At 40.6% G+C, this 25,319-nt stretch overlaps 2 protein-coding genes across 5 annotated transcripts; one reads left to right on the top strand and one right to left on the bottom strand.

Moving 5' to 3' along the window:
• Window positions 1-155: 155 nt before the first annotated feature.
• Window positions 156-16,283, bottom strand: uimc1 (ubiquitin interaction motif containing 1). Its single transcript, XM_034550923.1, has 23 exons — window positions 16,224-16,283; window positions 15,823-15,908; window positions 15,364-15,485; window positions 14,889-14,970; window positions 14,590-14,708; window positions 14,140-14,320; window positions 13,809-13,975; window positions 12,150-12,878; window positions 11,494-11,539; window positions 11,245-11,348; window positions 10,492-10,604; window positions 10,057-10,252; window positions 9,239-9,343; window positions 7,952-8,004; window positions 6,961-7,151; window positions 6,586-6,650; window positions 5,952-6,087; window positions 5,222-5,536; window positions 4,825-4,906; window positions 4,615-4,717; window positions 4,361-4,409; window positions 3,870-3,903; window positions 156-3,350 (listed from the first exon to the last, which is right to left on the bottom strand). Coding segments are annotated over exons 1-23 (3,291 nt in total). The 5' UTR covers window positions 16,226-16,283; the 3' UTR covers window positions 156-3,139.
• An 846-nt stretch (window positions 16,284-17,129) lies between these two features.
• On the top strand, window positions 17,130-24,320 carry znf346 (zinc finger protein 346). Of its 4 annotated transcripts, none has more exons than XM_034550564.1 (8): window positions 17,130-17,250; window positions 18,665-18,768; window positions 19,182-19,277; window positions 19,666-19,813; window positions 19,975-20,211; window positions 20,308-20,407; window positions 20,945-21,100; window positions 23,046-24,320. In XM_034550564.1, exons 1-8 carry the CDS (start codon window positions 17,190-17,192, stop codon window positions 23,134-23,136), a joined length of 993 nt encoding a protein of 330 aa, XP_034406455.1. In that variant the 5' UTR covers window positions 17,130-17,189; the 3' UTR covers window positions 23,137-24,320. The 4 variants fall into 4 exon arrangements, with proteins under 4 accessions (XP_034406455.1, XP_034406454.1, XP_034406453.1 ...); XM_034550563.1 differs by having other exon boundaries at window positions 19,663-19,813; window positions 19,978-20,211; XM_034550562.1 differs by having other exon boundaries at window positions 19,663-19,813.
• Window positions 24,321-25,319: the final 999 nt, after the last annotated feature.

Raw genomic sequence — 25,319 nt, 5'->3', positions numbered from 1 at the left:
TGCTAGAAACCAATTAGTTCCAAGAACCCTTAATGTCAAACAGTCCCCGAATCGCAGTGCGTCTAATACAGGTTGTGGCCGTTTTTCCAGTCCAGGAATTTGAATAATGTCTTATAAGAAACTGTGTTGTAAGACATCGAGAAATTGACATTGTATAAGACAACAATCTTTACTAGTTTATTTCTTAGCCAAATGAAAAAAAAGAGAGGAAATGTTTGTTTGTTGGTTTCCACGTCACAAACATTATATCTTATTCTTAACGTACAGGAAAAAAAACGTCTTCTGAGGATGATGGTTTCTATTTCTTATGACATATTATTTTAAATATGTGGTTGTATTTTTTCGACTTTTTCGTAAAGCTACAGCCAAGTTTCCATCCAAATATAGCACGAGTGTGAAGCGAATTCCTTGAAAACTTGACACACACACACACAAACAAAAAGAAGAAGCACAAAGTAAAGCACAGCCAGTGTTGATTGACAGCTGGTGGAGCCAACTCTGCATTAAAAAAAATACTTAATATAAAATGAGCTCCACCTCAACGAACTACAACAGAAAAATCCTGATTTTACATTCATGCACGAGTAATAATAATAATAATAATAACGTATGATCGTATATCAGTCACAAATAAAAGTACATTTTCCTTATTATACTCTACATACCTACATATAACTCTAGGTTACAGGACTTCAACAGTGTGATATTATTACTTTTATGTAAAGGATCTCAATACTTCTCCACCACTTCTTGTACGGCAGCACATTAATGGTGTCGGAATCACATGTTGCACAATCACATACAGGTGGAAAGTGTGTGTGTGTCTGTGTGTACTTTTGGTCCTGAAGTCTAGACAGTTTTTTTTTTTACTTCACACTCAAAACAGCTTTTCATCTTTCATTTGAACTCCACTTAGTAACAATTAAACCTCCTCAACTTCAACCCTAGTTGGTGCAACCGAACATTGTGACAGAGACTTGCGCAACAGAACAGTCCGCTTGTCGCTTGTCTTGCAACAAAGTCTCACAGGAAATTCAAGTAAAAAGTAACGGCGGCAGCCTGTTGCACACAGGCTGTTGCAGGATGAGGCAAACTGTATTTGGGATTAGTTTTTTTCTTCTCGAGGACGAAATAAGAAGAAAAAAAAAAAAAAAAGCACTTTCTTTCACCCACTTTAAAAACATAACGTGGTATCACCTGTGTATCTCTTCCTCCAATGAACCAACATGTGTGACCAGTGTGTTACAGTGAGTTTACGTCCACTAGCAAATTCCACTCCAAAGTGCCGACACAGTATTTAAGGTAAAAAAAAAAAAAAATTAACTCAACTTAATATTTCGGGGTGATAAATATGGTCCGTGGTGAAGAGGAAGCATAAAAATAAACTACTAAATGATTTTACAGGACGGTGACGACATGTTTGAGCTGCTTAAGTGCACATGTGATCGTCACAAATGCAAATTGATTTTCCAAACAAGCAAAAAAAAAAACATGTTACGGTGACTTTCGCTTCCATCACCAAGACGTTTCTGATCTTAATGGAGAAAATCTGTGTTTTCAGGCTTCAACAGTTCACACTGGGAAAACAGGTGACGTGGGATCTTACAGGAAGTGGGTTTAAATCCCATTTCATGGGGTAACAAATGTGAACAGTTGACACACTGATTGTATCAAATGTATGTACTTTAAAAACATGCATTGAACAAACTGATTTCATTGTCTCTCAAAAAAGGAATATTCGCAGGGCTCTTCCGGCTCTCGATCTTTCCACTTATGTTTGCGTTTGATCTTAAGTGCTCAGTAGCAGACTAGAAACTAAAAAGTGGAGGACCAACTTTGTTATTATTAGCTCTTAAAAAAAAGAAGAAGTGTTTGTCCTGAGGGGGGTGCCAGAAAAAAGGCCATGTTGTAATCTAAATGAAACTATGCTCATCATCGCTACGGTGGCCCTTTTAGGACATTCACAGTCTCAGCTGGGCAAACACGGCTTCAGTCTACAGGTTAAGGAGCGTTACTATTCAGTCGGCTCCATCTCCTCAAATGTGAGAATTATCTGCTCGCTCGTCTTCATCATAAATTATTCATTAAATGAAAATCTTTGGGTTTTGGACTTTTGTTTGGATTTGAAGATGTCATTTAGGGCTCGGAAATGACAGCAATTCTTTTTTAGGACAAACCAAAATAATTGATTGATAAAAAAATATAATCTGCGGATGAATCGATAATGAAAAGAATCACTAGTTGTCGGCTATAATTCAACAATTGTTGCCTGCACAGTTCTGATTGGCTGGTTGTGTGTCCACCAATCAATCAGATGTCTTTCAGAGGTCTAGTGACACTTAGCGGGTAATATCGGCATTAGCTAAACATTAGCTTATTAGCTTAAAGAGTGAACATCAGCACGCAAAAGCCAGCATGTGAACAGCGCGTGAACAGTTAGCGCGGTACATTTCCAGTATTGTGTTTGTAAAGCATTTTAGTATAGCATTAGGATGTTTCACATTTTACATTACCATGACGATGATTTAGCACATTTACATGCGCAACATTGGCAATATTTGGCATGGTGCGGCGTTTCCCTTTATAAACTTAAAGAGTTTTGACCTGCTGGCGGCCCCGAGATGAAACATCAGAGCATCATTAAAGTCAGTAGGATTAATCTTGTGGAGAACGTGAATATCTTTACAAAGTTTCGTGGCAATCCGTCCAATATGTGTCGAGATATTTGAGAGATAAGTGGTGGACCGATGGACAGTTTTGCGGGACTACAAACAATAACTTTACTTCTCATATTTCAGGTTGAAGGCCAGTGAAATGTTGTTAGTATGAATTGGATTTGACACAAAGCTGAAGTAACATAAAGGAAATGTTTCAATACATAAAGAGGTAGTCTGAAACACCTTTAACAAAAAGAAGTCGGAATAAGGCTCCAATGAATAAATTGTCAAATTTTGACCATTCAAGTGGTCAATTTGTAGTCGTTTACCTGCATAAATATGTGACATTGGGAAGGTGTTCGGTTTAAAAAGAGTCTCTTTTTTTCTAATCGTAATGTCACGTCCAACCTGATGGGGTCTTTAGTTAAGGCTCCGGTTTCCAGTATTTTCAGTCATCACCACCGGTCTGCAGGAGGACGTCCTCATCTTCGTCTCTGACGGAGAGTCTTGGCTCGCTGCTGCTTTTTGAAGTCAATAAGGCAGCCGGTGGCCTCTGAGATCGGAGTGAAGGCTCTGATGGGAGAGTTGTTGATCCTGAGTGATGAAACGCTGCTGCTGCCCCCCCCCCGCTCCTCCTCCTCCTCCTCATCATCGTCGTCGTCGTCGTCGTCATCCCGCAGATCAATGACGTCTCTAAACGTGAACATAGACACAAGAAATCTAGGCTCGTTAAAGAAAACGGAACAAATGTGTCCAAACTGGAACTAGAACGTTTGACCTGTAAATAAGAATATAATTGGCCTGGAAGTCCCCATTTAATTATTTACTAAACGTATATATATATGTTCCCTGCCGTTTGTATCCCGGTATGTATTATATTTTAATTAAATAGTTTTCTTTAAGCTCTAAGGTAACGTCTGATATCTTCAAACTTTGATCTGATCATCAAGAAAAAGATAAAAAAGGGCAAAATTAGTTAATTATAGAATCACATGAAACTTCTTTTCACCAGTTTAAAATGTTGAGAATCTTTTCCCCACATACAGTTTTAAACTATGTTTATAGATCCTTAAAAGTCTTTGTGACCTGATGACACGGTTGAGTATCAATGCACTCTGTCCTCACAATGCCGACTCTGACAGACCAGCATGTCTGCACATGTCGGCACAGATGAATATTGAAACTCAGATCATAATGTCAAGACGTCTTTACCCCAGATGGAGTTTGGATCCAGACGGCCCGGCCTCTGCGAACACAGAACAACAACAAGTCAGTCAAAATGTGAAAGTTTATTGCTGATAATTTAGGTTTTGAGGCTGCAAAACAAATACATAAAATATATGACATATTTATTATTAGACAATTACTCATATATTAATCATTGTGTCTCTAAAATTACAGAAAAACAATGAAAAATGCCAGCAACACCAATTTCTTCATATTGCTCGTTTAACTTTAAAAACTTAAACTTTGAATAACAATTATTAAAGAAAAGCAGGCAAGTCAAAAGCTAGTTGATTTTGATTGATAATTAATTTTCTGTCGATTGAATAATTGGCTAATAGTTTCAGCTCTGGCACAGAAACTAGTTATATAATGACCAGAACATTAGAGCTCCACTAGGACATCAGCTCAACGTCGTGTCTGACGGGCTTCAGGTGAGTCCAGCTGTTCACACCTGCGTCTTTCTGTTTTAGACTCACCCGAATCTCTGCCCTCCGTTTGCTCCAGAGCCGATAGCAGATTTCCCTTCTGGAAGGTCAGAAATATAAATATATAAAAATGTATCCATGTATCCTCATCGACAGATCAAATCCAAAACATAACGAAATTAATGTGAAACGGGTCTAGTCGCATGTTTTTCGTGTTCGATTTGACTCATTTTCAAACGTGCGCGGGTAGATTTTAATCCCGTGCACTTTTATTAAAATCGCTGTGCAGGTGAGTGAGTGCTTACTGCTGCGGTCTTTGATGCCTGCCGTTGGATGCAGAGCTCTGTGTGTCGGCTGTAGTCTCTCAGGGGAACGTATTTCTGGCATATGTAACATTTCTCTTGATTCCTGCGGAACATAAAACTGGATTTAAAATACTAAAAAACAAAAAAAAAGAGCCTGTGTTAAAAACCCTTAGCTGTTCCTGTAACAAATGACAGGTCATACCTACTTACTTGCCAGTGTTGGAGGGTTCATACGTCTCTTCAGTAGCCGCCTCTGCTCTCCTCGTTCTCTTCCTCCGAGGCTTCAACGACACTATAAAGTGAACAGGAAGTAGTCCTTTTTAATCCAGCTACACAATAACGGATGTTAACAGTCACACAAAGACGACAGTTTCAGGCAAAAATAAAATACATTATTTTCCCTTTCATCCAAAACTGCAGTTTACATTGACTACCCCAAAAAAATCGTAAAAAATCAAGGCGTGGTTAAGAGAGAGGAGCAAGTAATTATTATTCAGATATTGTTATGAATGTTTGTTTGTTTTGGATATTTCGCAATACTTTAAGATAACAATGAGAAAAGAACAAATCAAATCTCGCAGTTAAACAACATGAATGTTCCCGTCACCTTGGAAGCAGACTTTCTCGGGCCTCCTCTCCTCCACGACGGCCACCTCTCCATCGCAGTACGCGGCGTGCCTCTCGATCTCCGTCACCGAGTAAGACCCCTGACAGATGGGACAGTCCACTTTGGCCTTGTGGTTGTGAAGCAGGGCAGCTGGTTGCAGTTCGGGAGACGTCAACCGTTGAAGCCCTGGATCCTTTATCTCCTCCACATCTGGATCCCCCTCGTCTTCCTCTATCCTCTCTTTTCTAACGTGTTGTCTTCCAACATCCCGGCCGCTAACAGGGACGTTCCCCTCCGTCTTTCCGTCCACGACGGCTGAAAACATGACGCAAGCGCATATTATATATATAACATATTACAGACATGAAAACTACGAATACGGGTTTCTGCTCTACTTGTTAAAAAGGTTAAATGTGTAAGATCTGGCCAGAATAATAATACTAATTTTTTTTTTAAATCTGTCGGGGCTCAATTTATTTATTTAATTGAGTTTCCTTTTCCAGACATGCTCCGGTTAACAGGGGGGAACTTAACTTCACACAGTTGCACTTTGTATATGTCTAAGGCTTTTATTGTGAAAGGTGATAACGGACAAAGTTGATTTGGTATGCGCTGCCTTTGTCACTGTTGAAAGAAGCCAAAAAGGTTTGAAAACACATTATGGCATTTAAATTAATCACACGACACAAACACCACCTGGTGTAGAAAGGCCTAAAGCGTGCGGCCTTACCATCCACCTCCACCTCCACCTCCATCTCCTCCTCCTCCTCCTCCTCCTCCTGCAGCTCAACCCCGGCTGGAGAATCGACCTGCAGAATCATCTCGACCTCCTCTGGACTCTTTTTACTGGCAAACTGAAACCCAAGCTGGAGAAAACGTCGTCAATATAAAAAGAGGAGGAAGTGGTCAAATAGTTGGCATTCACTGTGAACTTCTATGTTGCTGTGGCGACAGGTTTTCCTGGACATCTGATCTTTGAAAGAGGTGCGATAAATAAAAGGCACCTGCCGACCTGCTGTTATTAATGTGAAGCAGGAATGTTGATTGAGTGATTCCACTTTTTTGGAGGCTTCTGAATGAACCAAATCTGAACTTCTCATTTATTTGTTTTTATTACAATCGTTCTAATGTACAGTTAAAGACACTATAAAGTACACACTAATTGTTATAAAGGACTGTTTCAGAACTTCAAAGTGTATTTTTTGCGACGCCTTTTACGGATCTGACCAGTTTCTTCATGTTTAAATGCCACCGGTCTGCAGGTGTCTTGTTTTACTCAAACTCCCCCTACACTGTGACACTTCAAACTGAATTTAACACCCTAATAAACTTCATAATCTACAGAATCGAGTATTTGAACTCACCTCTGCTCCTGCGTCAGGCGCCATCAGCAGATCTTGCGTCTTGTCGTCGTCGCTCAGTTGTGTTTCTGTTGTGAAAAACCAGAGACTGTCAGCAGGCAGTTTGGTTTTTAATTTTTTTTTTTTTTTTAAAAGGCCAGGAAAAGGTCATCATAGAAGAGGCCAGTTTCATCGCCAGGTGAGGGTTTAAACAATCTGCTGTTGGTTGTTAAGTAACAAAACAGAACTATTGGCTTTATACCATTTCAAGCTAAACAACCATTTTCATAAAACTCTAGTTGTTGATGTAGAAAAGGCCTGTTGAGAAAACATAAATACATTTCACCACAACAATAACTCCCAGCGCAAACACATCAGGAAAACACGGAGCTTCAGTACCTGGGCAAACCTCACAGTCATCAGTAGCCGCCTGTCCTTCTTCTCCCTCTTTCTTCGTCTCTTCTTCTTCTTCTTCTTTGCCCTCTCTTTCCTCCTCTTCATCCTTCTGGTCTTCTTCGTCCTCCTCCGCCTCAACCGAAAGTGTATCAGTTGCCTCGCACACATTTTTGCTTCTCAGTCTGAGGCCACGTCTGAAAACGTGTTTAAATAAAGAAAACAGTCTGGTTAGTAGATTCAGTCTTATTTACTAAATGTATTATTATTATTATTAACTAGTGACACCTGGTGGACGAAATACATTACTTCGCTGTTACTGCAGACAAAGTATGTGTACACGCTATTTAGAGGGCTTAACATGACTGCATGCAAAATATAACCACTCAATTTGTGGATGGTCAGTATTTACCCAGAATGCAACTGCAGAAAAACAGCTTGAGCTGCTCACAGATGATAAAAAAAAAAAAAGATTTATTTCATTATTGAGTATTTATTTATATTCATCTATTTAATTAATTGTCTTTAAAGTGGACGGCCCACGCCTTACCCTTTGTTTGTTTTTTTAAATTGTGAATTTATTTTAAGTGTGTACGTGTAACATTTCATCTTACTTGTCCTCCTGATTTGTGAATTTTTTTTTAATAAGTTTCTAATTTGTTGAAATCCATCAGCACAGATCCTGCATCAGTTTTTTGTTTTCACAAAACAGAAAGTGCATTGATTCATTGTACACCCACGATCAAAATAGCCCATAAGGACACACTGTATCAATGTAGCATTAGCTCAGGTGGTCGATTGTAAATAATTAGGACACAGTATTTGTATTCCTGACGATCTGAGAATTTTACTGGAGATTTTTCTATTTCTTCTTCGAGGACTAACTTTCTGGTTGGAGACTGAAGAGCCACCTTGCTCCCTCACCTGTTGCTCCTGTGTGACCATGAAGGCTAACAGGATGCTAACAAGACATAATAGAGACAGTAAAGTGTGTTACCTTCGAAGAACAATCTGCTGAGGGGATTCAGCAGGCGACTCCGGTGAAGGGGACTTCTAGAAAGAACACATTGTTGAATGACTCATGATGAATTTAACTGGTTAGACACAACAGCTTAAAACACGGACAACTCCCAGACTGGACATTAGCGTGGTCGCATCCTGTCAATCACTATAGCCCCGCCTTTAAAGCATACCATGCTTTATGCTCTATTGCAGTGGTTCCCCCTAACCAGCACAAAACATTTTTGGATGTACTTTGCCATCAGTGTCTGATTTAATATATACAATACAGTTTATTGAACTTACACTTATATGTTAATGAATATTTATTAAATCACTATTTTAAAGGATTTCTGAATGGATGCTCATTTTAAATATATTTAAAAGAAATTCCACGTACCCCCTGGAGTGCCTTCACATACTCCCATTTGAGAACCACTGCTCTATTGGACTCTAAACTGAAACATAATCTACAAAATGAACGTCATGCTGTATTGAAGAACACTTGAAACTAGAGATTGAGACCATAAACTCATGTTTGCAATGTTTTCTGAGGGAAGGGAGAGGTAGTGTCACTTTCTCATAGACTTGCACTCTGCATTAGCTTCACTTTTCAGAATTGGAGGTTGCCACCTGGTCTGTGCATCTTTTTATGACACAATTTTGTGCATATGGCTACGCTCAGGGCTCACTTTCCCACTACTTCTGCTTGCGAATTGTGCTTCCAACACATGGGACTTTTCTGATTTATCTAGAAATTTATACCAATCTTTTTTTATTTCAATTCCTCTTATTACGTTTTCCCCTGTGTTGTTACAGGTTGTGGGAGGGTGTTGAGTGGGGCTGCTGCTGTTTGTAATGCGTTGTAACTAGTGCTAACGATTATGAAGTCACTCTCCCTTTGTGTGTGTTAACTAAACATTGATGCATCAGTATTAAGGATCTAATAATGTCTTATAAAATATATTGTTCACAGTGCAAAACAAGTGCCTTTTCTCTGATACTTTAAAGTACATTTAGCTGATAATACTTTGATACTTTTACTTAAGTCTCAGAAGGCCTCAGAAGTTTACTCTGGTCCATTAACCTCTGTATATGTACATCATCTCTCATTCGATATCAGCCTATCATATATAGATCAATACACTTCCTGTAGAGGTGTCATTGAACAAATTAAAAGGTGTGCGATGTCAGACCCATGTTGGGAATAAGATCCAATCCAGCAAATAAACAATAAAGTCCATAAATACTTGTTAGAGACTTAATTGTGAAATCATTATTGTACCTCCGGCTGTGGCAGGACGGCCTCCCCCCACTCGGCCTTCCTGAGCAGACCCCTCTGAGCCTGCTTCAGACTCTTCTCATACACCTCCATGTGACCCAGGATCACCTGACGTGACGGATGGGCAGAGAATCAGAAGAAAAAAGGGAAGAATTAGATACCAAATGTATACAATTTGATTGCATGTGTACTGTTTGAATTATTGAGTTATTGATATGCTTCATAAAAGAATTTCTGCATATGAAAATGTGAATCAACGTGTGTTTCCATCCACTGCTGTAGTGGGAGTACAGATAGTTAAACAGCTGGTGGCGCCAACTCTCCAGTCATAAAAAGATGAGGTCACTAAAGAGCTGCAGTCAGAGCTCAAACGGTGGGAAACAATGTGGAAAGCATGATGGAAATATGACATTTGTAATCGTTTCATGTACGACGGTTACATTCTCGTCAATGCACAGATCTGATGTCCTCAGCTCTTCAGTTTAAGTCACATCCTCCATTTTGATTAACTCGCCAAGTTTTCACTGTTGCATTTTACTTTTGTTGATACGCCAACTTATTGTTTTGCAATCTCTGAAGATGTTTGAGAATTTTGTGCATTTTTTTATAATGTTTCGAGCAAACTTAGACTTACTTAACACGTTGATTGCTATTTTTCACTGTCAATTAATCTATCAATGACCATTTTGAGCTTTATTCACATATAAAAAACTGAAGTATCATCCAAATGATTTCTAAAAATGTAATACGTTTGAAGAATAAATTAAAATACACAACAATATTTAGTTCATTATTTATTATAAGATGACACCAATCTTCACCTGTGTGTATTCGTCCGGGTCCACCCCTCGAGGACAAAAGGGAACCCCCCAGTAGTAGTGCACCGTCGGCCCGCCTGCAGGCTCCCTAGGCGGGGCGGATGCCCTGCTGACCGATCCCTGACTGCTGATTGGCCGCGGTCCTCGCTCTGCGGCGGAAGGCAGCTGTCCGCCGGTGGATGTGGAAGAGGTAGAAGGCCTCGTTGTGGAAACATACAAAGAGCTTATAGTGAGCAAAGATATGGCCGTCCGCTCTTTGATAAGACAAGTATGCAGCTGTTGAATGTGACTCAAGTACAAATCTGAGGTACTTGTACTTTACTGGAGTTTTTGTGTTTTTAAAAAAAATAAAAAATAAAACGTACTATGATTAACTCAGGAAAACTTCACTGATAGTGCCTGTTAATGTTAATCTCGTGATGTTGGTGTTTTCTCTACCTGCAGTTCGTCCCTGGAGAAGCTGCAGTCCCGCGGTTCAGGGCTGCATCCTCACCATCTCCCTGATGAACAGGCCTCTCCTCTGGGAAGACCGGGCTGGGTGAGCCGACCGGCTGCAACAGACGGGAGGGAGGAATCGCTAAGACCGACAACGCTTTCTGTTTTTTCCTGATAAAAACAGCACTTTCATCATACACTTCTCATGCATACTTCTAATAATGGCGTGTAACTGATGACTCATCACACACACTGCCAATATAGGATAATATTGGAAGAGGTGGAACCAAAGATTTACTTTTTTTTACAATTTCGTATTTAGTACTATTTGAATCAAATCACTTTGTTTGTGGAGTAATGTAGTTTTTAAACCAATGCTTCTTAGGGAACAAGAAGAATAGTGAGTAGCGTTTGTTACAAATTAAGCCTTTACAAAGAATCATTTTCATTTTCTGATGGTTCAAATCCTAAGACTCAAACCAACGACATGTTAAAATGTGGCTCTCATTTCCTACTAAAGACCTTTAAAAATAATGAATAAAAATAAATCACAAATAGAAAGCAATGGTGTGGCTCATCGATATTATTCCGATAACAATGGAGCTCTATGGCAAAGATCTTTTCATGGGATTTGTGGACGAGAATATAGAATATCTTAGCATTATTCCTTAAAATAGATACAAAATAAATGTTTCGCGGGCCAAATGCAGGATGAATTCATTATTCTGGTCATCAACAGTGAGGAAGCCTCTGTACCGTGACGTTGTCGTTGTCAGACCAGAGTAGCGTCACATCGCTGGTCAGCTCCGCTTTGGCTGAGGAGTCTTTGGATACGTGATTGAGCTCCTCCTCTTCGTCACCTACAACCAGAAAACATCAGGAGAGACACTGACCAACAGGTTCTGATCACATTATTCCTAACGTTGCTAGTGGAGATTAAGAAGGAAAAGACACGTCCAAAGAGCAGTGTGTGTCTGTGTGTGTGTGTGTGTTTGTTTCACTGACCTGACTTTGATGACATGGCATCTTTATTGTTATCAGTCTTGCCGTCCTAATTTAAAAAGCAGGAAGAACGGATAGAAATGATCAGGAAATTACTGAAAAATGTCTAAAAGCTACGACTGAAATACTGCAAGAGAAAATCACATTAAACGTTTGAGAAAAGATTGACTATAATTTTTTTTTTTAAACTCTGAAATTTTTTTTGAAAATGAATAATGATAACCAGATATTTTTTTAAAGAATACGAAAAACAGAATAACAACATGAACAGAATATTTTTTACAAAAAAGGCTTTGATGAAATGTCACAACAGCATCAGACTGCTTTCTACTGCCATCATGCTGGAAAATGAGGTAAAAAAACTTTTCATCCTCGCAGGGGTTGAATTTATTACAATATAATAAATATGTTGCAGAGCAGCGTGATGCTTCCAATATAAGCCAATATTAGCTTATTGGAGAAATATTGGTATCGCCAAACATGTCGGCAGAGCACCGACTGCAATTTATTTTTACAATGTAAAATGTCCCGCTCAGTATATAACTTAAACTTAAAAAATGCATTTAAGTTCTACTTTTTTGATGAAAAAATACACTTATTATTTTCAAACTCCAAAACTAGACTGTGAGATGAGCACTTGGTTTGACACCTGAACTCACCTGCCTCAGACTCTGAGACGGAGACCCGGCAGTGGTTAAATTCCCGTCACTGTCTGAACCCCTGAGCTCAGCAGCTGAAGGACTCGCAGCGTGTTTCTGCTCATCTCGGTGAAGCTTTCGCCGTCTTCCAGTCCCGCCGAACACTGGGCGACTCTGCTCGCTCTGTCCTCCGACAGTCTCTGAGAACACAGGACTTTTGCAGGTTGCAAACTTTTCCGGGGAAGGGAGGCTCTTAGGAAGGCCGGGGCTTTCTGGAAATACTGGACTCTTAGGCCGAGAGGACGTGGACCTCCCAGAGGAGGTTAAACTCTCCTCAGAACAGAAAATTAACCCGAGGTTACAGTCGCCGTCTTGGGGTTTGCAGGCACTTGGAGTCGTCTCATGCTGAGCATTCCTGCCAAATACTGGACTTTTTAAATACTCGGGACTCTGATCCGTCTCTCCGTCATCTTCCTGATCAGTCTCTAAGAAGACGAGACTCTTGGACAAAGGGAGGTTATTGGAGCGTTTGGGGCTTTTGGGAAATATGGGACTCTTGGCTTGAGTGGTCTGAGACTTTCGAGTCGAGGTCACACTGTCCTGAGAGCAGAACACAAACCCTGAGGTTCTGCAGGCCTCCAGGAGGTCCTGGCACAGCCGGGGCACGTGAACCTTGGCTTTGCAGTCAGTGGAGGGGAAGACGGGGGATTTACCAAGCTGACAGTCGTCGATCTGGGTCGAGTCAGAGCTCTGATTTGTTGTTGAGAGAAGACAAGTACAAACGTTATCATTTATTTGGAGTTGTGTTTGTGCTCACCTGCTGAATGTTAGTCCAATATTTGCTCTCTTTTTGGTCTCTACCATCTCTTGAGGAAAACATTGGAAGATCTTTAGCTGCTAAATGCTCCACTATGTTACTATCTGCAGCTCCTGTTTATTCTCTGTCACATTATCATTACCAGTGTCATTTGATACATAGAGTATTTTTTCAAAATACTGATTATAGACACTTTACCAATGACAATTTCAGAAAACAAAATTAATTTAATCATTAATTATTCAGATATTTTCTTGATTTTCAAGATGTCTGTTCACTGTTCACTTTATGAACTTTTATCACAGCAGATAAAATCTCATTGCTGTCACGATTTTTCAACAGCCACAATTTTGATAATCGATGAATTATTACATTAATTTATCGAACAAAGAAACTAACAAATGTTAGGATTTGCTGCCTTCAAATGTTTATGTTATTGCAAATTAAATAAAAGGCTGACAAGTCTTGTAATCACTCACAGAAAATTAATCAAAAAATATTTTGATAATAAATCAAGCACATTTATGAAAAAGGCAAAACATCTCCAAACTGAGGAAACATTGATTTCAACTGAATATCTTTGGTTGAGCAAAAAAATAAAATATAAAAATCATATTGGGCTCTATAAAACTGTGACAGAAGACACAATTTCCGACATCGAGTCAACATTAAGTTGACAATGAAAATACTAATCATTAGTTGATCTTTGGGTTCGGGGATTTGAAGACATCCGCTTGGGCTTTTAGAAACCAGCAGCGTTTTCTGACATTTTATAGACTAAATATTGAATTGAATAACAAAATGAAGAAAAACAAACCAGATCAATCAAGAGGAAAGAGAAGACAGAAATGTCTCGGACGAACCTGTGGTGAGTCCAGAGGCCCTGAGAGACACTCGGATCTGCAGGCTGAAGCCTGAGAGGAGATTTTCTGAGCCTGCAACAAGTCTGGCATCTCCAGCAGAGGACTTCCTTCTTTCCTTTTACGCTTTTTCAGCCTGTTATAACTTTCATCTCCGGTTGCTTTTGCTCCTGGGAACACAATATAGCAGGTTTTCAAACGCATTTCAGGTGTTTGTCTGATTTAATGCGACCGTTATAAGCGTTTTCTTTTTAATGTGCTTTTCCGTTCTTGTCAGTGTTGGTGCAGAAGGACACGAGACATTGCTGGATAACAAACAACCACACTGACTCACCTCGGTTCAGGTCTGTCTCTGGTGTGCAGATGTCCTCCGCTGCTCCCCGAATGATGGCGGACGCCGTCATCCCATTTGCATACAGGAGTTTCCTTCGAGAGAAGATGCTGAGTGAAGCTTCAGAACCGGTGAGCAGCCGCCGACTTTGGGATGGCGGGCACGGTTGTGTCTGGTTGCCCATCTACGAGAGAAAACAAAGGGCTTCTGTGTTCACTAATCTCCATGGCAACAGTATACTTCCGACTTGCATACACAAAAGCATTCTGGGAACTGTAATTAAAAACCGTAGAACATATTTATCCTAAATAGAAGTAGGAAAAGCAACAGATGTGACAACATATTATATTTTGCACAATCAGTATACAGCATATTTATCTTTCATTACTGAGGCTCACAATGTCCCATCTACACAGTTGTTTTATTCTAACCCTCATGAAGAGATGTACTCACGCTCTCTTGGATGGCCTTCATCATAGCCTCTTCCTCTTGCTGGACTCTGAGCGCGGTGACGCTGGCTTCCTGTTCACTCAGACGCAGAGCCAGGTCCATCATCTCCTCCTCGGTCATCTCTGAGAACAGTGACATGGTTACTAAGTCAAAAAGTCCGTTTTTTTATCTGATTTCTAGTTCAATTTAATCTCTTTCTGACATTATTGTAATTTCCGATCATAAACGGTGTTTACATTGCACAAACTAAATAAAAAACACAATGTGGTATTTTACTTTCGTATTGAGAAGCGTTTATGTACCTTTGGATTTGGATTTGTTTTCCGTCTCTCTTTTACGTTTTTCTCTTGACGCTTGCGACAGAAGTGATGACGAGAGCTCGTCCTGGAAGAACAAACAACCAGTCTAAGTTGTGGTGCTCACATTTCCTCCAGTTCATGGGAGTCTTGTATTTCACAAATCTGGGTTTACTGGGAAGTGACTTTTTGTTCAACTCAAAGAATTCAACAAACTATGTTCAAATTATTACCACAGTTGAATCGTCAAGTTTACTCTGAACTACATGAAACCGGCAGAGAAACATGTCAAGCTTCACCCAAGTCGTAATTTAATTATGCAACAGTTTGGGAAAAACTGGTTGGAAAGTAAAAGAATAATGACAATGACTAGTCTGAGCTCCACCTGCCGCGCTACTTCAGGGACCCTTTACTTCTGGAGTTAAACATATCAACCTGTGTTTATCTTGGCTGATTCTAGCTGATGTTAACAGTTCTTTACATTGTCGTCCCGGTCATCGAGCGCTTCGACCTCTGGTGTGTTTTCGTCAACCAGTTGGCTTCCAGAGGGAACATCGCTCGAGTCATTGAGCCTCAAAGCCATCCTGGTCTGCTCCTGAGAAACTGTGACACACACACAAAAAAAAAAAGATTTGAGAGTTAGCACAGCCTTTCAAATAGAACTCAACACTACAACTTCCTGCTGGGTTTCCCTTCTTGCCAGAATGTAGGAGTTAAATAACAAGGAGTTAGATTCATACACTGGCAGTCTCAAAGCCCAAGATAAACCTGATGACATCACTGTGACTCGTGAATAGATCTTAAAGTGTGAAATCAGTGGAATTCCCGTTTGGAAATCTGTTAAACCAGTTGTGTGTGCAGCAGATTAAATCCGGGCTTCAATCACACGGTTTCAGACCAACCAATAACAACAGAGCGCCCTCTCAGCAGCAGTTATTACCCGATGGTGAAGAGTGTCCTCCTCTTCCTCTCATCTGTCCGGTGTGGCGTGACGGCACGAGCGTTAGACCCCAAACTTGCTCGAACCTGTGTGTTGAAGTTGAAACAAAAAGAGCTCAGCGAGGAGCCGGAAACGACTGAAAACAGATTAATTCACACGCTGACCGGAGGGCGAAACATCGTCAGTTAAAGTTAGCTTACATAGCGCGAGTACATCGGTTGACAGGGAAACAAACTGCCAACACGAGACCCTCAAAACATCAAAGAAAATTCATATTTTCGATATTCTGTTTAATCAACCGTAACGTTAAAACAAATTCCCTGTTTGTGTGTGTTTTTTTTGGCTCCATGGCTACTTATAATAACGATTAACTAAACAATATTCAGTGTAGAAAGACTCACATCAGAGTTTTCCCCACTTTCGCGGCGCCATGTTTGTTTCTTTTGACGGATTCACGTGACCACTACGTAAGGCGCGACCTTCACGCTGCCTGTGGCCAGAGCCGTATACAGTCGCGTCAACGGAAGTTCCAAATGCTTGATTTCCACGTGGAAACCGCACGGTACAAACAGGGAGACAGAATTGCGATTTTTGGAAATTAGTCACTAAATGAATCAAATCAATTTACAATATTCATATTTACCAACGAGATACATATTTAGATATATCAATTTTATTTTATTTTGCTAATATTTGAGGATTAGTCAGTAACATCTCGAGTTACCTGCCTTATTGATATAGACTAAAGTTATCTTGTTTAAAGGAACAGAGCTAGATTTAGTGTTATCTATTGGTGAGGTTACAGATTGCCAGCAAAAACACAACAACTTAACATAAGTATATGTTATCTAAATATTGTTTCTAGAGCAGCAACAGTAATGTTTACAACAGTGAAGTTTATAAACGATAATATTCAATAATATAGAACACAGCCATCAGATAGTATATTCCTGTCCACTGCACTCTGCTTTGTCTCAGCCAGCAGATGAGTTTACAAGAACAAACTAAGATAAACAGGTTACACTTACTAATCCTCATATATTAGCACATTTTACTTTTAAAAACAAAAACATTATCTAAATACGTTTTTGTCGTTGCTCTATAATAATATTAAAATATATTCAATATTGACTACTAATTAGCTCATTCTGTCTCTCTGTTTGTACCGATTTGTACAAGTATCTCCACATGCAAACTGCCCACCAAGTACTTCCTGGAAGTATCTGACGTCTACGTGAATCACGTGATAATCAAGCGTGTTGCACTTTCATTGACGCGATCCTTATCATTACACGGCTCTGCATCTTCCCACTTGGGTGCCTGAAAGCGCCGCATGCGCACTAGGACGCCGCTTGCTTTGAGTAGAAATGATGGCCGTCCCGATGCAGACAGACGATTTTCCTTATTTACCTTCGGGCCCCGCGGAAGGTACGACCCGTTTCCTCACTATTTCAACGCGTGTGTAAAACAAAATGTGCGCGTCGGTGCACGCGGTCACAGTCGCGGGGGCATCGACCGTAAAACGCCAGTGTTGCCGGTGGCTTCCTGCGAGCTAACCGATAACCGTGCGGCAATGCACGCTGAGCTACACTAAGCTAAGCTAACTGTGTTTCGGCTCCAAGGTCGATTAGAGCATGTCCTGCATGCGATGTTGCTCCACGCCTCTCATGAAGTAATTCCTCTGCGCGTGCACCAGTCGCGAGGGACTCAACCGTAAATTTGGGTCAATAACGGGTCTGTGGCAGACGTTGTTTTTTTTTTTTAGGTTTTTTTTTTTTAGGCCATTTGCGGTTCGCTGTAATCCTCAAGTCTTATATGTGTACTATGGGTTAGAAAAACAAAGACAAAAGATTCAAAATATTAGATTATCGATATAATCGGTAATTGATAAACGACGTAAAGGGAGATGTAAACAGATCTATGTGGGGTAAAACCTGCGTCCATGTAGAAGTTTGTCACGTGTTTTTTTTTTTTTTGTATTTGTATTTCTCTCCAAGCATGTTTTATTCACGTAGCGCATTTAATACGCAGCTTTGCAGAAAAACAAAAAATGCAATTAATTTAAAGACACGATATGATGGAGAAAGAAGTGCGTCACTGATGTCTTGAAACCAGAACTTTTCCCCCTCTCCTCTCTGATGTAACATGAGCATCGTTGTGCATATACTTCCTCATGAACTGCCTACTGTGCTCATATTGATTCTTTACATACTGCTCCTACTGTATTCTGGCGCACATCCCCCTTTTGCTGTTTATTCTGCACTCCGGGTTGGATGTTAAACTGCTTTTCGTGGCCCCGGTACTCTGTGCAATGACGATTAATTTCAATATAATCAAATAAACGGACACCTTTTTATGTCTGAATGCCACAAGGCGTTAACGTTATTCCGCATCCTAAATTAAAATAGATTCCAAACCAACTCCGTAGGTAAAACTCGTCATAGAATGACGTGCTCCATCCAACCAAATTGTAACCCCCTGATTTAATACTTGGGAGTAATCACATCTGTCTAGATGCAGTTATTTGCGTCGCGTCTTTTTATTTTTTGGAGCCAAGAGGCAAAGACTCAAATGATAACTGCTGCATTTAAAGAAAGCTGTTTTTAAAAAGCTTGTTCATAAACAAGTACAACATTACTTAATACAGAGGACTTCAATGCTACTGGAGGTGGACACCACTGAGTTGATACATAAAAGGCATCATGAGCATAATTGTTGTTTGAACTTTTGCCTCAGATGTTTAGTTTTTTTTTTTTAACATTGTGTTTATAATTACATTATAACCCAGGAGATGTGACCTGATTTGAAATCTCCTGTTTCTCTCTCTCCCTCCTCTCCACAGTAAATAAGATGATAATGGAGCACGGCGACCTGTTTTCTGACTCCCAGTGTAAAGTCTGCAGCGCTGTCCTCATTTCAGAGTCTCAGAAGTTGACTCATTATCAGGTCAGTGAGCCCACAGTCTGCTGCGGTTTCAGGGGACTTCATTTATTTTTAACGCGGGTTCTCCTGATATTGGGGGAACGCTGGATAATTATTTGCCGGGAGGTATGACCATCTGGTGCCATTTACATCTAGTGATTGTTTTTATTCTTACTAAATAATATTATCTAAGATATCTATGATCCGATCTCTGCTCTATTTTCAAGACGATCCGAAACAGATAAATATGTAAATTAAATCTGCGTTATCGTGATTTTTGGCCGAGTGTGATCCCAGAGAGCTAGATTTTCTATAATTAATTGGTCTGTAAAATGTCAGAAAAATAAGGTTCATCCCAATTTCAACATGGTGTCTTTTTTAAATGTCTTCTTTCTTGGTCCCTTTGTGATGAAACATGTGTGCTCGTGTCTTTTCAGAGCAAGAAACATGCCAACAAAGTGCGGCGTTATCTCTCCACCCAGACCGAGAAGGAGCCGGCGGTGAAGAAGTTCAAGTCGTCGTCGTCCGAGAGCGTGAGTTTAAAAAGTGCTCCGTTAAACGGCTCGAAACCAACAAGTTACTTTTTGTTATCCCAAAACTGAACTTTTATGTGTCCTTTTTATTTACGTAAAGGCTGGTTTAGAATAAATATATCATTAAATATGAATAGACCTAATGGGAACCTACCCGAGGCTGTGCGTTGTGTATTTAATGTGGTTTTAATGTTAAATATGCATTAGTGTGTAGATAAACGGGTGCATCCGTTAACTGCGTCTCACAATTGATGTGAAAGCTTCGAGGGGAAAAAACAACTTTATCCCCCAGAGAGAGAGATTTATAATGTTTTCCTCCATCAGGACAAATGTTGCCTCTTGTATCCATAAATGATTTATGTTGCCGCGCGTGTGTTTTTGTAAGGAGGACTGTAACAATGGAGACACCGACCGGTCGAAGGCGTGTCGCGTCTGCAACATGACCTTCTCCTCTCCTGTGGTGGCCGAGTCGCACTACCAGGGCAAAGTTCACGCCAAGAACCTGAGGCTGAAAGCCGTCGGTCCCCAACCCCCAGGTATGTACGTGCATTTGTATGATTTCATTCAAAACCCGTGGCTCTTTTTACCTTAAATTCTGCATTTTGTTTTCTCTACCATCGTCTCCTTTGCATTATTTACATTGCAAATGTTGTTTTCTGGAAGCTGCTTATTGTTTTTCACCGCGTCTCCTCTGCAGCAGTAGCCTCCCAAACGCCGGCCACGCCCCCGGCGAAGAAGAAGCCTGCAGACGATTCGAGCGCCGTGACGGCGACGGGCGGCGACAACAACAGCAACCCGGACCGCTTCTGCTCCATCTGCCAGGCCTCCTTCAACAACCCGCTCATGGCCCAGCAGCACTACGTGGGCAAGAAGCATAGGAAACAGATGACCAAGCAGAAACTGATGGAGACGTACGGCCCGTCCACCGCGCCAGGTCAGACCACACAGCCGTCACAAATCAGTCACGGAGTCCCTCTTTTCACTGTGTGGACAAGAAAACACCCCTCTCTCCTCTCCCGTGTGTCCACAGCTTCCACACTAAAGGGCTACCCGTGCACCATCTGCAGCATCGAGCTGAACTCCGTGGAGCAGTACCAGTCTCATATTAGTGGCGCCAAACACAAGAACCAGTAAGTACACACTTATTTCTTTACCCTGGCAATCGCATTTCTTTCCTATTCTTTCAGTTCTCCACCTGTACACTGGCATTTACATTTTTATTTTTTTTATCTACCCGTTTCTATGCGTTTTGGCCTTGCATGTTTACACATAAAGTTTGCCCCACGGAGGTCACTGCTACATAATCCAACACTCCCGCGACGCGGACGCACCATTGCAGCCAAGTAGCCCCTCTGTTTTTTTGTTTTTTTTTAGGCTTCTGATTGGTCATCATCTTCTTGTTTATTTTGCCAACATGACGTTAAAGTTATATCGCTTCCTGATGGTTTTTCATGCGCTTGGAAGCACTTCAATTGCGCGCTCGCATTTCTTTATCTTGACAGATTTATTTATAATCCATCTGCATCGGCAAAACAAGGCTTCAGTTGACGGGTTGGATTTCTGTGGTTTTTTTGTTGTTGTTTTGACCAAACCAGTCAGTATTGTGGAAAAGCACAAAAAAAGAAAAAGATTGTCACAAAACAATCTTAAACTGTGTCTTTTGACAGAGTGAAGAAATCCGGCCTCAACACCGTAGAGAACCCGGACGCAGCAGAAGAATTGTTCAAGGCTGACGTCCAGTACGCCGCCGAGGATAACCAGTACGCCGCCGAGGATAACCAGTACGCCGCCGAGGATAACCAGTACGTCACCGAGGATAACCAGTACGTCACCGAGGATAACCAGTACGCTCCAGAGGACACGGAGTACTCAGAGGAGAACCAGTTCACTTGAGGCTAGACTGGTAGAGACTGCAGAGGATTCAGTCCGGACTTGGAATGACACAAAACAACCAGCCCCCTTTAACACATTAACATCAAAGCCCCCCCACCCCCCCCCACCCCCCCCACCCCCCAGACAGTCACCCTGGACCCTGAAATACCCCAACGTTGTATTTTATCATTGAGTTCCCAACTGAAACGGTTCAAGTTTCCTCCTAAAAGGCCCAAACGCAATGAACGCGTCTCACCTGACACAGATTAGAACACCACATAACCAGCAGTATTTTTAGGAAAAGGGTTTTATTTAGGCAGTGTTTTTTTTTGTTCATAACAGATGCCCTTTAAGGCCTCATCTTTTAAAATGATTGATATAAGAATCTTACGCTTAAAGTGGCTGATGGGGAAATTGGCATCACGCCATCTGCTCTATAGAAGATGTATCACTCTGTTGGAGTGTAGCGGACTACAACAAAACACTCGGTGTCGTACTGTGGCGTTAGAGTGACGCCTCTCTCACCTCTTAAACAATCTTTGGTCCTGCAGGGAGCACGCAAACCCCACAGCGGTTTATTTCGGTCTGCCATCGAGTTAGAAATGGAATTTATGTTAGTGACAGCTGATGCGACCTGCCGCAGACGACGTGTGTCATTTTATCCAGTGAAAGCAACCGTAGTGTTATTAATATTAATATTATTAATGTATAATAAAAACGTCCTCTAGGGGGGTAAGAATTCTTTCCTTTTTTAGGAACAGGTGCTGCAGAAGAAGAAGAAAAAGCTTTAGTCACTGGCTCCTCATCTGATGCTCCACAATCAAAACTAATATAGAGTAGGTGCGTCAAACTGCTTTTGGTGCTTTTTTTTGGCTCTTTTTTTGTCTCTTTTTTTTAACAATAGGTGTGTCGGATGCTTTCTGTGCGTTTGGGCCTCCAGGGAAACGAGCTTCTAAGGTGGTAGAACGTCTTCTGTCAGACACCTGCGTACGGACTGGAAAACATTCTCTCCCTGTCGGTGTACATTAGGGCCGGGTATCATCATCAAGTCTGTCGGCATTTAAAAACATGTTGTTTTCCTGCAAATCCAAAATGTTGCCTAAACAAGGACTTTGCCAAAATTAAACGTTAAAGAGCAACATTCTTGACGGTGTATGTCGGCTCTCTATACTCTGTGCTACTGACAGAGGATCAACCCAGCCTTCGTGTAAATTCTAGGCGTCCCGTTCACGTTCTTTGGCCCTTACGTCCATTTCATAACTCCAGTACTTGTATTTACCTAAATGTTGATTCGATAACTATAATCTGGCACATTTAAAATACCATATGTAGACTTATACATGTTATTGTTCACAAGCCACTTGATCCAAATACGTATTACGGCCCTGGTTAAAAGCAATTCCAAACCTAAATTATCGATTTTAATTTGGATGAGAATCTGACTGCTTGAAATTGATTAGGATTGACGCGATCGGCTGAATCGTTTAACGAGAAGATGTCTCACTCTGTTGGAGTTTTGTGTGTGTGTGTGTGTGTGTGTGTGTGTGTGTGTGTGTGTGTGTGTGTGCAGAACCTCAGAGTACTGAAGAAAATGATTGGATTGTTATTGGCTGTTATTTAGCCAATACCGATGCATTAGAATATAGATTCTTAGGATCCACTCGGGACATCTGTATTATATACATCGAGGAGAAGAGTTTTAAAGTTTGGAGACAGCAGGGTATTGTAATCATTTAGCCCCCCGCTAATATCTAACTAATACATCTAGTACCAGATTAAAGCAGAGCTGCTTTCCGCTTCCCGTTTCTCGGTCTCCTCCTCAGCTGAATATAGTTGGTTTGCATCTCCAGTGAATGTATTTATTGAAACGTGTCCTCTTCCTCTGCTTCCTGCAAGTTTTGAGCATCTCCTGAAGCCCGGTGTCGAAGGCGAAGCGCCGAAATCGAACTTTATGCGCGGCCGGACGAGTCACTGCAGCCAGTTTTGATCTCGCTGTCCAGGCGGCTGGAAAGAGAACCTTCTGTCCAGATACTGGATACGGTTTGTAAAAACTGATGAGTTGAATTTGATGAGCGTTGTTTTACAGTTTTTTCTTTTTATCTGTTTTTTATTTTAAAAAAAATTATGATTTCTCTTGTTAAATTCCAAAAGGCTGACTGTCTCCAGAGCCTTTCCATGGACATGTTTACTTGTTCTGCGTAAACGATTCAGTACCAGATTGTGAATTCACCAGATTTCCTTCTTTTTTTTTTATGTTCAGTCTGGACGGAGCTGATATTTCAGTTCATAATTCTTTATTTACTTATTCTTGTTTGCAGATTTACTGTAAGACAACCCCAATTTGATTAAGATTAATTGTATCATGCATTCCTGTGAGACGTTACATTTACATAATATCTGTAGGATGCACAGGTGGTTTTATCGGAGACTCGTCATTAATGCAGCTAAAAGGGTTATCGTGATCTCAGAGAGCCTAAATTTAGATGCTCTTCCGCTTGAAAAAAAAAACACCAGAATTTGTCAACAACAACAAGCATTTTGTAAAGGTTGATGTCATTTTATAAAAGTTTCAGGAGTCTGGATAGTGTTGGTAACAGAAATGGAGAGATGGAAGGGATTATGATGAAAAAAAATATATATTGTCCTCAAGTGCAGTGGATCTGTAAACAGCTGTGAGCTTAAAGCATAAGCTTTTTTTGTACAGTTGAGTTTTGGTTTACTGAGAGATTTTTAAATACTTTCCTTCTGAGTTCTGGGCTTTGTAAACTCTAGAAGAGGCCGATAGATGCTTTCTGAGCTCTGTAATAATTGCTGTCAATAGCAGAGATTTTCAACAGTAATGTCAAATTAGAAAGTGATGTCAATATTAGAATGTTTTTTTTTTTTCTTTCTTGTTCATTTGTTCTAATATAAAACAGTCGGTTGAATATTTCAGTATTGAATGTCTTTCAACCATGTTGTTGTTTTTTTTTCAAAGAGGGCTCATACATACTGTATCGTTCATGGTGTATAGAAGACAAATGGCCTTTTTTTTGGGGGTTTTCACCCTCAGCCTTTGTGTGTTTGGCGTTTTGTGATTTAAGATTTATTTTCAATATGTTGTGTATAACTGAGGGAGAAAAAAAAAATTGCAGCAAAGATGTGCATAAAGTGCAGACATGTTTTAAGAGAGTTGGCTTGTTTGTTTGCCTTTTTAAAAATGCACATGGTTCTGCCTTTTTCCCCCCTCCAGTTTGTAAAATCCTCAATTCCTTTCCTTGCCTCCTCTCCTCGCATTTTAGTCCCACTTACCGAAGAGGAGAACGGGCAGCTGAGGCGACAGGCAGTTAACAAAATGAGACCTTCTTGCTTTGGAGCAGGCGTTTTTTTAAAAAGTGATGTTAATTAAATATGTGTAGCACAGCTGCATCATCTGTCTTTTATGACCTCCATCAGATTACCGTGACGACTCGTATATTCAATTTTAAATCCACTCGCAGCGTGTCGAGCCTCTTTTTATATACGCCACGGGTGCCGAAAAGGCTTCCGCAAAGGGTACACCTGTGCGTCCTCGCTCAGCCTCCTCTCTCATCAAGATGCATTTTGGGAATTGTGACATCCTTCCAGATGATGCGTTGAGAGATCGGTTTCTGAATCTCAGGAGGATGGGGGCACAACTGGGAAGAGGGCGTATTATCTGCTGACTCGCTGCTTAATGAGTGTAAACACAGTTTTTTTATTGAGAAAAGAAAGCTGCTCCTGCAGATTTACTGTTATTACAGATGTACATGTTAATCATTTTCTGCAGCAAAAGCTCGATTGGGTCGGAGGTCTGAGAGGACTGCTATTTATTTCAGAATAATCTTACATGCTTTTAGGATTAAGGAAGTCCTCTTTATTAATAGATGTAATAGAGTAAAGCGGTACAATGGTTCAACCAGACAGCAGTCCAGTAAAAATGGAAGAAATCAAAATGAACTGGAAGATGAGCATCACCATGTGTGCAGATTTAAATAGGAATATGGATGTAGAATATTAGTTTAAGGTTGGCACTTAGTTTAAGATATGGACAGACACATCACAGTTTAAACCTCTTCAATGTAACCAGTGAGTAGACTGGGCCCAATGGTCCCATTGTGGTTCGTTTATGATCGAAAGTTGCTCGTGTAGACAGAAACGAGAGGAAGAAAC

This window comes from Cyclopterus lumpus, chromosome 14 (assembly GCF_009769545.1).
Source record: "Cyclopterus lumpus isolate fCycLum1 chromosome 14, fCycLum1.pri, whole genome shotgun sequence".
NCBI classification, from domain to species: domain Eukaryota; kingdom Metazoa; phylum Chordata; class Actinopteri; order Perciformes; family Cyclopteridae; genus Cyclopterus; species Cyclopterus lumpus.
This window is presented reverse-complemented; position numbering and strand designations above follow the sequence as displayed.

Excerpts from the sequence above, each read along its gene's own strand:
- znf346 (XM_034550562.1), top strand. The coding sequence starts at position 17,190 with ATGATGGCCGTCCCGATGCAGACAGACGATTTTCCTTATTTACCTTCG. Across the intron at positions 17,251-18,664 it reads ACCTTCGGGCCCCGCGGAAG|TAAATAAGATGATAATGGAG; the intron begins GTACGACCCGTT and ends TCCTCTCCACAG. Across the intron at positions 20,408-20,944 it reads GGCGCCAAACACAAGAACCA|AGTGAAGAAATCCGGCCTCA; the intron begins GTAAGTACACAC and ends GTCTTTTGACAG.
- uimc1 (XM_034550923.1), bottom strand. Across the intron at positions 5,537-5,951 it reads GGTGGAGGTGGAGGTGGATG|CCGTCGTGGACGGAAAGACG; the intron begins GTAAGGCCGCAC and ends TCATGTTTTCAG. Across the intron at positions 3,351-3,869 it reads GGATCCAAACTCCATCTGGG|AGACGTCATTGATCTGCGGG; the intron begins GTAAAGACGTCT and ends GTTCACGTTTAG.